The sequence below is a fragment of the Hippoglossus stenolepis genome, chromosome 5 (genome assembly GCF_022539355.2).
Source record: "Hippoglossus stenolepis isolate QCI-W04-F060 chromosome 5, HSTE1.2, whole genome shotgun sequence".
NCBI lineage: Eukaryota > Metazoa > Chordata > Actinopteri > Pleuronectiformes > Pleuronectidae > Hippoglossus > Hippoglossus stenolepis.
In genome coordinates this window covers 1,452,118-1,466,680 of record NC_061487.1, presented here as the reverse complement: position 1 = coordinate 1,466,680, position 14,563 = coordinate 1,452,118, and the positions used below count along the sequence as shown (strand labels likewise).

General features: G+C 42.9%; 1 protein-coding gene across 1 annotated transcript in view; it reads left to right on the top strand.

The window, feature by feature from the left end:
- LOC118110102 (cytosolic carboxypeptidase 4) overlaps nucleotides 1-14,563 on the top strand; it is a 175,340-nt gene that overhangs the window by 114,892 nt on the left and 45,885 nt on the right. The window contains exons 20-21 of the mRNA XM_035157707.2: nucleotides 7,034-7,214; nucleotides 9,591-9,720. Coding sequence (XP_035013598.1) covers nucleotides 7,034-7,214; nucleotides 9,591-9,720 — 311 coding nt within the window. The remainder of the gene's footprint in view (nucleotides 1-7,033; nucleotides 7,215-9,590; nucleotides 9,721-14,563) is intronic.

The window sequence follows — 14,563 nt, the reverse complement described above, 5'->3', positions numbered from 1 at the left end:
GAACTGTGAAACAGATTCACCCTCTTCCTGGTTTCTTTTATGGAATCTGAACCTCTCAGCAATAACGAGTGGCTTAGGGGAGTAGTGACTTCCTAATATCTTCACTATTTCATCATAGGACCTGTCCCCTGTCTTGTCAGGTTGCAAAAGACTACGTAGTAGGTTGAAAGTTTTTCCTCCCATAACACTTAAGAATGTTGGCACTAAGACATCTCCTTTAATCTTGTTAGCCAATACGAAATACTCAAACCTCTCGGAGTATGAAGTCCATTGTTCCGTCTGTTCTTCAAATGGTCCAATATTTCCAACAAGTGCAGCCATTTTAAAGCAACATTTGTTATTTTCCTTTGCTTTCTGCAATAAGTCTTATCCTTGTGCTTATTGTCCTTGTTTCGATGGACTCACTGTCCTTGTGGTCCCTATATCCGTCCCATCAGAGTTCTCTTCAGTCTCCTTTCCACCGCGGAGTTTCGTCCTCCCCGGCAGCAGCGCTTTTCTCCGTGCAGGTGCCATTTCATCCACACTGTAGCAGCTAGCTTGCGCCGTTGCCCCGTTAGCCACGATCTTGCGCCGTGCACCCGCCAAAAAAACTTTCAACCGAAAATACCAAACACAACGTGAGAACGCATAATCCTCGTCGCCAGTTTTGTTGTATACTCACTCTATTATCAGGTACTATCGCCAACAATGAGTACACGGGAGATACGGGAGAATTGCTCGTAAACATGTATTAGTTTTTACACAGAACGGAGGATTGCAACAACGTAAGCACGTAACACAAAAGGCATAAGACTGTGCAGCAGAGGGTGCAGATGTGAGGGTTCCATCGCTATCCCCAAAATGGCAAGAAGAAGAATGGAGATCTGTTGGTAGAATAAAGGTCAAGGGATTGAAGGACCATGGATATTTCCCTTCTCGGCTCGCTCAAGCCTTTACAGCAGCAGTCACATTTGGTGAACATTCTGTCTCACCTGATTTACTGTTTGACTCCCTGATGTTGTATCTTAGTCAGTCCGAGCGTGATCTCTTGTCCACTGCTTTGCAAGAGGCTCGAGTTGGTGATGATGAAGATGAGTTCCTTGATCTTATGGATCGCATGGGAGTAAGAACAGTACCAACACAAGAAAACTGGTGGCCCACAAACAAATAATCCAGCAACCGAAATATGCACTGGATAACATTGCAGCAGTCGCAGGACCAACTCTCAGGAAGTTCTTCCCCAGTGTGCTGGAAATCCGGAAGATGTATGATGATCTTAAACCAACAACGTGAAAGGTGTTAAAGCTAATCACGGCCTCTCCAGCTACACCAGCAGAGAATCAAAGTTTGCGGTTTTTACATCAGTACATTAGGGGATTGGATGAAATAGGCCTCCGGAAGATGTTAAGATTTGTGACTGGGTCTGATGTCATCTGCGTTAAGGAAATTGAAGTCATATTCACCTCGTTGGAAGGGCTGGCACGGCGGCCAATTGCACATACTTGTGGCCCAACTTTGGAGCTGATAATATGGGAAAAGAAAGTCATCACCTCACTTAAACTGTTTATAACAAATGGTTGATGAACAGTCTGTTCATGCACTTGAAGGACTACTACACCAAAAAACAAATGTGCAAATGTGCAAAATTGTTTACTGCTTTTGTGTACTTTTTTCATCTAAATATACCAGCTCAGTACAGTTTTGTAGACAATGTGAAAGTCTTTAAGTGGTACAAAAGACATCATCCTCTAAACCTTTCTGATGTTGTTAAGGTGTCCAAGATTTTACACTGAAGTAGAGTTATTTTGGAAGTGTTGTTATTGCAAATGTCTGAACAAGCTGGGCTTTTCCATGTTACTACTTTAAAATTTCTTGAATTATTTAAAAAAGCTTTTCATTTATTTTATAGTGGTATTGCTGAACCTTTACAGAGCATCCGTTGAACACTGTGATTCTATAAAAAAGCTAGACCTATAAACAAATTGAGCCTTTTACAAAAGTCATGTTTGTCACACATTTTGTTATGTAAATGACTAAGAAACATCTATTGCAAATTTAATTTGATTTACGTCTGTTATCAGTTTGAGTAGAATCTTTTTGGAAATGGTTCTCACACAGTTGCATTTTTTACTGAGAAATTATAATTGAATTGGAGCCTCTTGCTCATGTCAGCTGTTATTACTGGCTGTGTTTGTTTGTTATTCTGTTCTAATATACATTAAGGAGTACCTCAAAAGTGTCTTACTTTAAATAAAAAGCACTGGTTTCTCTCTTGTTTTGTACATTTGTGATCAAGCTAATTGTGTCTTTACTGCAGATAAGCTGCAGATAAGTTTTTCTGAGATAATTATCTCGGAAATTCCGAGATAATTATCTCAGAAAAACAGAGCTTTTTTTATTTTATTTTATTTATTTTTTTGAGAACTTTTTTTTTGGAGAACTTATTTCGGAATTTCATGTGGCTCTATTGGTTACAAGGGAATCAGGGCATACATACACACACATACATAATGTAGATAATCAGAAATATACATTAATGAAAAGAAAAAAACAACTGTGCTGAGTGTCTTATTTGTCTCAGGTTTTAGTGAATTGACAGCGTACAGAGGCCCTCTGAGACTCGGGAAGTTTTCAGTCAGTTGTTCAGTCCAGCATAGTTCCTGGAGAGCTGTGGGGTGGGACCACATCTAAAACTGGTTGTGTTCATGGTGATGAGAAGGTGTACCCCACAGCTGAGGTTTATCTTACAGTAGCTTTAGTGCCCAAATTACCATATCCTGTTATCCTTGGCCAAGATGTCCCAACATTTCTAGACTTAATACAGCAGGCACGAGGTAATAACCAGGTTTCCAGTGAGGGATGGTTAAAGGGCACTGTTGAGGTACCCGTTCAGGAGGGTGAGCATCAGCAGCTCGCTCCCCAACCTGTAGGGGTAGCATGTAATGTGGTCACAGCCAGGGCTCTGAAAGTGAAAAATACCCTTGCATGAGGTACCTTTACCATGCTGAGTTAGAGGCAGGGCTAGCCAAGCAACCAAAGTCCAGAGCTCAGAGAAAAAGGGAAAAGATTTTGATTATGGTTAGGGGAAAGCAGGAGGAGGTCTCAAGGCCCAGCCAGCCCCTAGATTTTCAAATTCCCTCTGATATAGCAGTCCTGCAGCAAGCTGACCCGATGCTAAAACCATGGTAGGACAAGGTCTCAGAGGTTGAGGGTGAGAGACAGGGCAAGGAAGAAAGTTCGGCTGATGCTAGCTATATAGCTCAAAACAGCATTCTCTATCAGCGTCAGGGGGAAATTGAGGCCTTAGTTTTGCCATAGAGCCTTACACACAAGGTCATGTAGCTAGGTCACTCAGGTATGTATAACCATGTATACCCAGGTGAAGGATTTTTGTGCATCATGTGAGACATGTCAGCTAACTTCACCTAGGGGAGTAGCCCGTGCACAGCTTCAGACATTACCTGTCATTGACATCCCATTTGAAAGAATAGCCATGGATGTAGAGGGGCCCCTTGAGAGAAGTTCCTCAGGCAATCGATACATCTTGGTGATTTGTGATTATGCCACCAGATACCCAGAAGCCTTTCCCATCAGATCTGTTGAGGCCAGACAGGTTGCAAATTGCCTTTTTCAATTATTTTTACGGGTAGGCATACCTAGGAAGATCCTCACAGACTGTGGCACAAACTTCCTTGCTGCAGCAAGTGTATTAGTTGTTAGGGATTAAGGGTACAAAGACCACCCCATACCACCCCCAGACTGATGGACTGGTGGAGAGGTTTACAGTTTTTCTCAATTGCTTAAGCACGATTTTGAAAACAGGGCCCGGTTTTTCAAAACACTACACACAATTAGCACAATCACACACCCAATTAGCAGAACACCTCAGATCCTTTGCAAAATGAAACACTCTTGTACTAATTTATAAAAAAACATTTTGTTACCATATGAAACGTTTCATATGACTTAATTCTGTTTGAACCAGTTACACACAGCTGTTGCTAACCTAAAACACTTTTTGCAATTCTACTTCTCAGTGATTAGAGTACTATAAGTGAAGTACACAGAGAAAGTGCAAATATACAATATATTCACCAAACACTACACAAGACCAATGCTGCAGACTGATGAAAATATAATTTATTTCTCTCCATATACCCAAATTTTCAACATGTCAACATGGAGAATCACAACAAAACATGTCCCATTTGCCTGCTACTACAGTAGTGTGCATAACACTGTAAGCTCAGCAAATATCAGACAAACAGAAAATTCTGTATCCAGTACAGGTTACAATGACAGATTTCACTGTATATCTGCTAAGATTTGGCTGAACTCTTAGTCCAGCCTCCCTCAGCGTCAATCCATGGTTCACGACATGGTCAACTAGTGTTGCGCGAATTTCATTTGAGCACGTTCTCCTCCTGCTTCAGGTCTTCCTCTTCCTCTACCTCCACCTCGGCCTCTGGCACGGCCTCCGCCTCTTGCTCTTCCTCCTTCTCCTCCTCCGTGGATTCCCCCTCTCACCCTCACTCTTCTTCTTCTGACTCCTTCCATTTTGGTTGAAGACAGGTGAACTCACCTGCTGCATTTTTATAGTGCTTAAACCTGATTGGTGTGTCTACAATTAAGCAATCATGTGTTTGCGCACCTGATGGCTGTGTTGAACCAACTGGCTCATGGGGGTGGTAATTTGACAGTCAGTGCTTTGGAATTGCAAGGAAGTGACATCATGATATACTTCTGTGTCTAATGTATACAGGTGTGTTTAGTGTTTTGCAAATCACTGTGTGTATTGTTTTGCAAAAAGTGTGAGGCTGACATTGTGCTTATAGTGGTGCAAATCTGATGTGTGTGTGTGTGTGTGTGTGTGTTGTGAGAAGTATGTGTTGTGAGAAGTATGTGTGTGAACTGAGTGAATATTAAAATCCCAGGAGATAAGACACAGACACATGCTGAAGGCCTCCTGGCCAGGCCAAAACCCAGGCTGAAGGATTCTTCGAGGTCTTGGTGGGGGGAGACGAGCACAGTCTCAGATTTGTGGCTCTGATGTAATTTTGGCAGTTACACAAGGAGAAATAGTATGCATAAGCAGAGATAATATTTAGTGTGGTATAATGGTAAAATGTTCCATTACAGTCTGCTCTCCTTTCTCTCAGGGTGTTCGGGCAAAAGACCTCCCCGGGGGCACAAATACCTTTTTAAGAGTTCCGGGAGGGTTAATCTAATAAGGAAGTGGCCAGGGGGAAGTTAATTCAAACTAGTAGGTTTTTGTATGATATTTAATAGTATTTATTCGGGATGGTTTGGTGGATAAATATGTATTGATTGTATATGTATATCTTAAATATAAATATTTATTGTATATTTATACTGGGGGTTATGTGTGGGGTTCTTGGAGATGGTATGTGCAGGCTGAATTAATTGACAGCCATCTGTATATATTAGGCAGCCAGTCTGTGTATGTGTGTCGATGCTGTACCAACTGTGCGCCAGGGTGAAAAAATTGGTTCAAGCCAGAACTGAACCTGATACCATGTGTTTTTCGTCTCTGGACGCCTCGACCGCTAGGGCATTCTAACACTTTCTTATCTGACAAAATTGGCCAGCTGTTACTACCACTGATAGTGCTTAATATATTTTTGTGATAGGTTTAGAAGACATCATCCACACAATTTAATTAAAGACCTGATCAGCCTTATTGAATGATGACTGGCATTCAGAGAGCACAGGAAATGAAGACAACTACCAGATTACAATACAGAGACAGCTTGGTGTCGCGAGATCGGGACCCTTGGAACGGTTACCAGCCTAGCTATTTTGTAAATGCCTATTTCAGCCTAGCACTTCCAAGGTCCTTAGCGTCCGTAGCCCTATCATCGATCGCAGAGTGTACAAAGTCAAAGTATTTAGCCCGTTTGCTCAGAGGAGGATTCACGGTTGGAGACGCTTTAAAGGCGACCACCAAGAGAGTGATCGATTCTCAGGGTTGTCTAGGCAGAATCCGGTTACCCTTAGGTTATGCTTAGGTTATGACTCTACACCGACAGATAAGCTATCACTCTTAAGGAACGCAGGGTTTTACAGGCTTACGGTAGCTGGAGTTGTTATACTGGGCCAGTCCTTGCACGCTTACAAGTCCTAGGCTTGTAAGCGTCTTACTTCCTAGTGTTTCACAATGTTCAATCCGCACCTCGTGGCAGAAGACTCCTAGTGAGTCCTCCCCATACCTCAAAAAACACAGTTAAGGTGACCACCTACACGTGGATACTCACCCTTCAGACAGACGTCTCTGGCGTAGACAAGCGTGGGTCTCAAGGAGGCAACTGGCTAGAAAGTTTTGTGACTGTTACACAATGGGTAACAGCAAACTTATTTAGAAATGTAAAAGATACAGATTGTCCTGTGCTAACAAACTTTTAAGTCGAGTTCTATCGCTTCAGTCCTTATTGGAGCACTTCGTAAAGTGATTTCAAGTTAAAAAATAAAGTAAGTTCCTCGGTGAGGTTCTGATTGTGAGCTCTCTAAGTCTCGTAAGATACGAAAAGCATATGAGATGCACCAAGTGAGTGTGTGCTGAAAATATCACAGTGGTTATATCCTGTCTGTTACCGGATGTCACGACCTAATATGGTCTAATGACTTTTTCAATGCTCATACAACGTATGCAGGATGGAATGCAGGATGACACAACGTATACAGAATGTAAGATAGAGTGCAGACCAAAAGGTAAAATGCTATACTATAATTCACACAGGATGTAAGATAGCGAACAAAGCAAGAGGACATGACATATTTCATGGTTAAAGGTACTATCCAATATGCATTGCACATCTGCTTGTGGTTTTAAGAACGCACGTAAATGGAACATAGTTTCACATCTAGCTCAGCCGTTTATGCAACATTGGTCTGCGCAGATTGACAGGGTGTTTAGATGAGCTGTGTGTCTTGGTGAATGAGCCAGTCTTTACATACTAAAACAGAACTCTAATTTTCCACACAGCATACATAATGCCAACAGGTAAATGATAGAGCTGTATGTTCCTCCCTCCAGGTAATCGTCCCTGTATCGTGCTGACAAGCCGTGTCCATCCTGGTGAGTCCAATGCCAGCTGGGTTATGAAGGGGACCCTTGAGTTTCTGTGCAGCAGTGACCTGGTGGCTCAGTGTCTGAGGGAAGCCTTTGTCTTCAAGATCATCCCAATGCTTAACCCGGACGGAGTCATCAATGGCACGTGAGTGTGATAAGAAAACTGTTCGAAAAAAGTATCTCTTTCACGTTCATACAAATTGTGATTTAAGCCTTATTTGTTAAGTTGTGTCCACATTTTTATTGTGTACACTGCACACAGTAAAGGGAGATAAGTGTTGTTTGATACACATATGTACATTATTAAGGGACAGTCTGGGACACAACACTGACTTACTGATGGCAAATACTAGATTGGATCAGCCGGAGGGTTGCTTCAATTATTATTGAGTCAAAGGTTTTCTGTTACGTACCTGAGAAGTTCAAAGGATAAGGGGAGTACAATAAAACCTAAACCAGGGAAAACGAGTCCGAAGTATAAACACATAGCAGTCTTGTAATCATAGTCCAAGGTCAGCAGCCACCACAATCAAGATCCACCATCATGATCGGATGCCACCATCAGGATCCACCATCAGCTGCCACCTCGATAGTGGTCCACCACCACTATCGGATTCCAACACGATACAGGATCCGCCATTATTATCACGATCAGCCAGCACGATACAGGATCAACCATTATTATCACGATCAGCCAGCACGATACAGGATTCGCCATACAGGATCGACCAGTACGATCACGATCTCTGGTTCGTGATCCACCATCATAATCCACGATGTGGCTGCAGCCGCGGCCCTGGATCTGCGGACGATAAGGCACAGAGACTCCAGGGAAGAAGTCAAGTCGGTAACATGTATTGATGAGATATTAATTTCTTTGATGTGATAAGGAGGGAGAAGAGGAAGGAGAAGCTGGGAAGAGAAGCTCCATGTGTCATGTGTCCCCCGACATTCTAGACCTATAGCAGCATAACTAAGAGCAGGTCCAAGACAAGCCTGGACCGGCTCTAACTATAAGCTTTATCGTAAAGGAAGGTTTTAAGCCTACTCTTACACGTACAGAGGGTGTCTGACTCCCGAACCGAAAGTGGGAGATGATTCCACAGGAGAGGAGCTTGATAGCTGAAAGCTCTGGCTCCTACTCTACTTTTAGAGACTTTAGGGACGACAAGTAAGCCTGAATTCTGGGAGCGCAGTGCTCGAGTGGGGTGATATGGTACCATCAGCTCTTTAAGGTATAATGGTGCCATATTATTAAGGGCCTTGAAGGTGAGGAGGATAATTTTAAATTCTATTCTAGATTTAACTGGAAGCCAATGTAGTGAAGCTAACACTGGAGAAATGTGGTCTTTTTTCTTGGTTCTTGTCAGGACACGTGCTGCAGCATTTTGGACAAGCTGCAGAGTCTTTAACGACTTACTGCTGGAGCCTGATAATAAGTTATTACAATAATCAAGTTTGGATGTAACAAAGGCGTGGACAAATTTTTCTGCATCTTTTTCCCAAATTCCTGATTGTTTCATTGGAAGCAAGGGCAATGTCGTGTAGCGCAGCTATATCATTAGATAATGTATCTCTAAGGTGTTTAGGGCCAAGGAATAGAACCTCTGTTTTTTCTGAGTTTAATAAGAGAAAATTGCGGGTCAACCTGGTTTTTATGTCCTTGAGACATGCTTGAAGTTTAGTTAATTGATTACATAGGATGTCATAGCATAGCAGTGAAAATTTACAGTGTGTGTCCTGATAATGTTTCCTAGTGGAAGCATATATATAATGAGAATAAAATTTTGCGGAGCACAGAGCCCTGTGGAACACCGTGGTTAACTTTGGTGCGCATAGATGGTAAATGGTTTTGTATTTATATAGCGCTTTTCTAGTCTTGATGACCACTCAAAGCTCTTTACAGTACAGTTTTACATTCACCCATGGGTGGTAGACCACAAAGGTAGGGAGATACCAGTAGTCCTCATATTCTTTAACAGTGGCACTACCTTTGCGTATCCATTAGCAAAGATCTTTTCCATAAATGTCACTGCATCTCAGGTTTTATCTTCCAGGTTCATTGCAGGGATGCAAACAGGTTGACTCCCTGCTCATAATTATTTGGTGAATGCTGGTATGGTTTCCTGAATGGTAGTAAATGGTAAATGTTTTGTATTTATATAGAGCTTTTCTAGTCTTGATGACCACTCAAAGCTCTTTACAGTACAGTTTTACATTCACCCATTCACACACACATTCATACAGTGCATCTATTAGCAGCACTTTTTTGTTCTATGAGGGGCAATTCGGAGTTCAGCATCTTGCCCAAGGAAACTTCGGCATGCAGATGGGGAAGACTGGGGATCGAACTGCCGACTTTCTGGTTGGAGGACGACTGCTCTACTCTACTCTTTTTTACATTTATGTTCATGGTCTCCTTTTAGTCATATACAACATGTAACAGAAGATAACACACCAAATAACCAACAACATAATAATTTGTGCACTCAATGTGGTCTCTTCTGATATGTCTTCTCAGGAATCGCTGTGATCTGAACAGTAAAGATCTGAATCGTCAGTGGTGTAAACCAGACCCCATCCTCAGTCCAACCATCTACCACACAAAAGGCTTCCTCTACTACCTCAACAGTATAGGGCGAACTCCATTGGTGAGAAACACAGGCTGTCCATTTGTAAACTTGTTATCTTAATGTACTTATCCTTTGATGTTGTGTTTTCTTGAGCTCTGCTTGTTTTTTCTTTTGATGAAAACCTCATGTTACTTTGCACTGATGTCATTTTTCAGTTATTCTGCATATCTTTACTCAACATGTAGTTACACAATTTTGTAGCCTTTAAATTTCTAATTAAAAAAAGTTAAATGTGTTAATAAGTTATCTTTAGAGGTGCTGGGGCTTCTTCTGGAACCTTTAGAAGGTCTTCTATCAATGAAGCAAATGGTAAAAGGACTGTTTTTATATCACACCTTTGACATCATCATCAGTGCTCTACAATGCAAGTCACATTCATACACTGCTCAAAAAATCCCTTAATCATCACAGTATAACACCAAGTCAGTTAAACTCTAGGGACATCAATCTGTCCATTTAGAAAGCACAAGTGATTCTTAATTAATATCACCTGCTTTGGTGCAATGAAAGTGACAACAGGTGCAATGGAGAGGCAAAAGCAAGACAACACCCCAAAAGGGAATGTGTTTACATGTGGTGGCTACAGACAGTTACTCTCCCCTTATGCTTCCTGACTGAATCTTCTCTAGTTTTGTGTTCTGCTAGTTTCCTTGTCACTACTGGTAGCATGAGGCGGAGCCTGCAGCCTATTCAGGTTGCACAGGTAGTACAGCTCCTCCAGGATTGCACATCTATACGTGCGGTCGAAGGGAAAGATTTGCTGTGTCTCCCACCACAGTCTCAAGAGCATCGAGAAGATACCAGGAGACGTGCCATAGAAGGGCATCAATCCAGCAGCAGGAACGGTATCTGCCTCTTTTGTGCGAGGAGGAACAGGAGAAGCATTGCCATAGCCCTACAAAATGACCTCCAGCAGGCTACTGGTGTATAGAGTGTGTATACAGTTCCTGGATGACAAAGGCATTGATGTCATTGACTGGCCCTCACGTTCCCCTGACCTAAATCCAATTGAGCACCTATGGGACGTTATGTATCGGTGTATACGATGCTGCCAAGTACCACCAGGAGCTAACTGATGCCCTGAAGAGTACACCTTCTGCCGACTCACCTGGAGCATGCCCAGACGTTGTTGGGAGTGCATACAGGCACGTGGAGACCATACACACTACTGAGTCAAATAATTAATTGCCGTGATAAAGTTCAAGCAAGTTGGATCAGCCTGTGATTTAAATTTTTTACTTAGATTTTTCTGTGTTTTTAATCTAGCCCACAATGGTTTGATTTGGTTTCATACATCAGTAAAGATATTACACTTGAATAATCCGTTCATCAAGATCTGATGTATGATTTAAGAGTTCCCTTAATTCTTTAAATTTCGGGTGGTAGGTTATTTTCATTGTTCTTATGCAGCTTACGACAGGTTATGCATTGTGGAGGACTGAATTGATCAGTGTCTTGCCACTTAAGATCCACAGTCCTGCTGCCCTGTTTGCTACATCCGTCAGTTGTCACCTGGTCATGGTGATGGCTTGCGAGTAGTAGCGAGATGTGGCTATCTTTGGGCAAAACTGTGGGGTTCTTTTCCATGGTTGGAAGGTGAGAGTGCTTCAGTTGGCCTCCTACACAAATAATGTTGTCCTCCAAGGTTGGGCTGAGTTTCTGCAAGGGGCTGTTTTTGAATATTGGTCTATTGGCTTATAGAGATGACAGTTCTTTTGAAAAAAAGCTCCCTTTTCTGTTGCTCTAAGGAAAACATTTCTTGCTTGAGCCGTTTCATCTGGAGTACGAGGTAGGTCACACCTGTGCCAGCCTTTGCTGTTGTGACTGGAATGATTAAAGGATCTTGCCGTGTGTATGCACTGCTCTTACTAAGAGGAGAAGGTAGAAAAGCGCTGAAAGCAGTCAGAGGTAAGTATCAATTAATTTAGGTAAGTACCACAGGTTTGTACCTGAGGTCTAATTTCTGAGTCCTTTCAGGATCAATGAGCTCAAATGTCTCGCTTAATTGTGTTTTTTTCTGCAGGTGGTTGACTCAGGAAGGAGGGTCCAGTGAACCAAGACGTCTGCGCCAGGTGAGATGCAGGTACAGATCTCAACGCTTGGTTTGCAGGGTTTTCCTCTGTATGTACAAAGTGCCATTGTTCAGGCTTTGTGGACTGGCAGAAACGTTGAAACCTGTTGTGGACGTATGCATAGAATTGCTTTGTCTCATTGCAAATGTAGCCAAGCACTACCTTGCTGTCAGTGTAGAGGTTTGTTGCATCCAACTTCAGGTCTATCTCACTGGATGAGATCTGCCACCTCTACAGCGCAAAGCTCAAGCCTTGGGATTGTAGGCTCAGATGGGGGTGTTAGCTTTGCCTTACCCATAACGATTCCCACTTCGACTTATGTCACAGCACCCATGACCTTTGTTGAAGCATCTGAAAACACACACAACTCCATGTGCACTGCTTTACTGGGTGAGGTTGTCATGTAAGTATGTGGAACATGAAGCTCTTTGAGGTCTTGGAGCAAATCTTCCCAGGCTTCCCTTCTGCTCAGTTTGTCTTGCGGGAGGGCTGTGTCCCAGTCTGAGAGTTCGGAGGTAAGTTTCCTTAGGAAGGCTCTGCCCTTGATTGTGATGGATGCCAGCAGATTCAGGGGATCAAAAAGGGGATGAACTTTGAAGAGGAAGACCGTCCGTTTTCCACCTTTAAGTTTGAACCTGGAGAAGACTTGGATGGGGTCGAACTGCCCTTGTCATGTTGCAAGCATAACTATAGCAGGACTGCTTGATATATAGTATTTCTCCTCAGATACTCGACCATTACTGACAATAATCCATCAATTCATTGACCTTCAGTTATGCTTCAAAATGTTTACCCTTATCAATGCTGCTAAAACCTTTATCTTGATGATGTTCTCCTTTACACTTGACATCTATTGCACTTCTGTCCGTCCTGGGAGAGGGATCCCTCACATGTGGCTCTCTCTGAGGTTTCTACCTTCTTTTTACCTTGTTAAAAGGGTTTTTTAGTAGTTTTTCCTTACTCTTGTTGAGGGTTAAGGGCAGAGGATGCCACACCCCTCAAAGCCCTATGAGACAAATTGTGATTTGTGAATATGGGCTATACAAATAAAATTTGATTGATTGATTGATGACTATTGACAGTAGAGAGGACTCTGCGGTGGGTGAATGGTTTGTTTATGGTCGATGCAGAGAAGGTGAAAGTGTCAGAAGTGATCTCCCAGAGCAGATCTAAGCTCTGTTGCATGGGTGCAGTTTCTCCACTCAGATCTAAGTCCTTGATTACTGGGATTATCGTCAAGCGGGAAGGTCTCCTTGACTGCCTGACAGTTTGACACAAACATGTGTAAGCAAAGGTTTGATTCCGCAAGTGAGGCCTGTGTTCGTTGGAGCAGGTCTATTCCCCCGGCTTCAGGTGGTACAGATACTAAGCCATCATCAACATAGAAGTGTCTCTCCACGAACTTGAGAGTATCCTCTCCATGCTCCTGTGCACCTTCTCTGATGGCTCTTCGCAGCCCATAGATGGCCAAAGCAGGAGATGGCCCGTTGCCAAAGACTTAGACCTTCATCCAGTACCCTATAACTTCCTTTTTGATGTCATTGTCCTTTTTCCCCAAAAACTGGAGGAAATTGGATGAAGGTTCGCAATCTTCTCTTTCCTGAAGCGTAGCAGGACAACCAGGAGGGAGTTATTGAGGTTTGGGCCCGCAAGGAGTACATCATTAAGGGAGACACCAGAGTACTGGCTGCTAGAATCAAAGATAACCATGTTTTGATTGGGTTTTGTGGGTGGTAGACCACAAAGGTAGTCCTCATCTTCTTTAACAGTGGCACTACCTTTGCGTATCCATTAGCAAAGATCTTTTCCATAAATGTCACTGCATCTCAGGTTTTATCTTCCAGGTTCATTGCAGGGTTGACTCCCTGCTCATAATTATTTGGTGACTGCTGGTATGGTTTCCTGAATGGTAGTAAATGGTAAATGTTTTGTATTTATATAGCGCTTTTCTAGTCTTGATGACCACTCAAAGCTCCTTACAGTACAGTTTTACATTCACCCATTCACACACACATTCATACAGTGCATCTATTAGCAGCACTTTTTTGTTCTATGAGGGGCAATTCGGGGTTCAGTATCTTGCCCAAAGAAACTTCGGCATGCAGATGGGGAAGTATGGGGATCGAACTGCTGACCTTCAGGTTGGAGGACGACCACTCTACCCCTCAGCCACAGCCGCCTGGTAAAGACATTTGTGTTCATTATCTTCAAGAGGACGTTGTCCTCCACTGATGAAGCAGGTTTGTTGTCCTGCTCAGTTCAGTTGAACCCTGTCAGTCCCAACATATTCTCTGGTGCTTTGTTGACCTGTTGACCTGTTGAAAACATCATTGACAACCACTTTCCAGCACATTGGACTTGAAAGTGCTGACTATGGATTTATGTACCCGACCCAAGCACACCTCTCCTAACACTTGTAAGGCAAGGGCCCTAAGTACATCTCCCCTGAGTAGCAAGAGTATTTCTGCTTCTGGGCCCAATTCTGGTATGTCTTTGGCGATGTGATGGAGATGAGGCTGGTGTAGGACTGCGCTTGGTGTTGGAATCTCAGATCAGTTGTTCGGGATCTCGTGACACTCAATGAGTGGGGCAGGGCGGTGAGAACTTGCCATCGAGTGACTCAATCTGGAATCCTTCTTCCTTCTTGCCGGATGTTTTGATTATGCCAGAACAAGTTCTTAGATGGTATGAGAATGGTTGGTTCTACACATTAAACATCTCAAAGAACTCTGGTCTGGCTAATGCTAATGCTCTGTTCATCCACAATTGCATGGGCTTTGATGGCCATG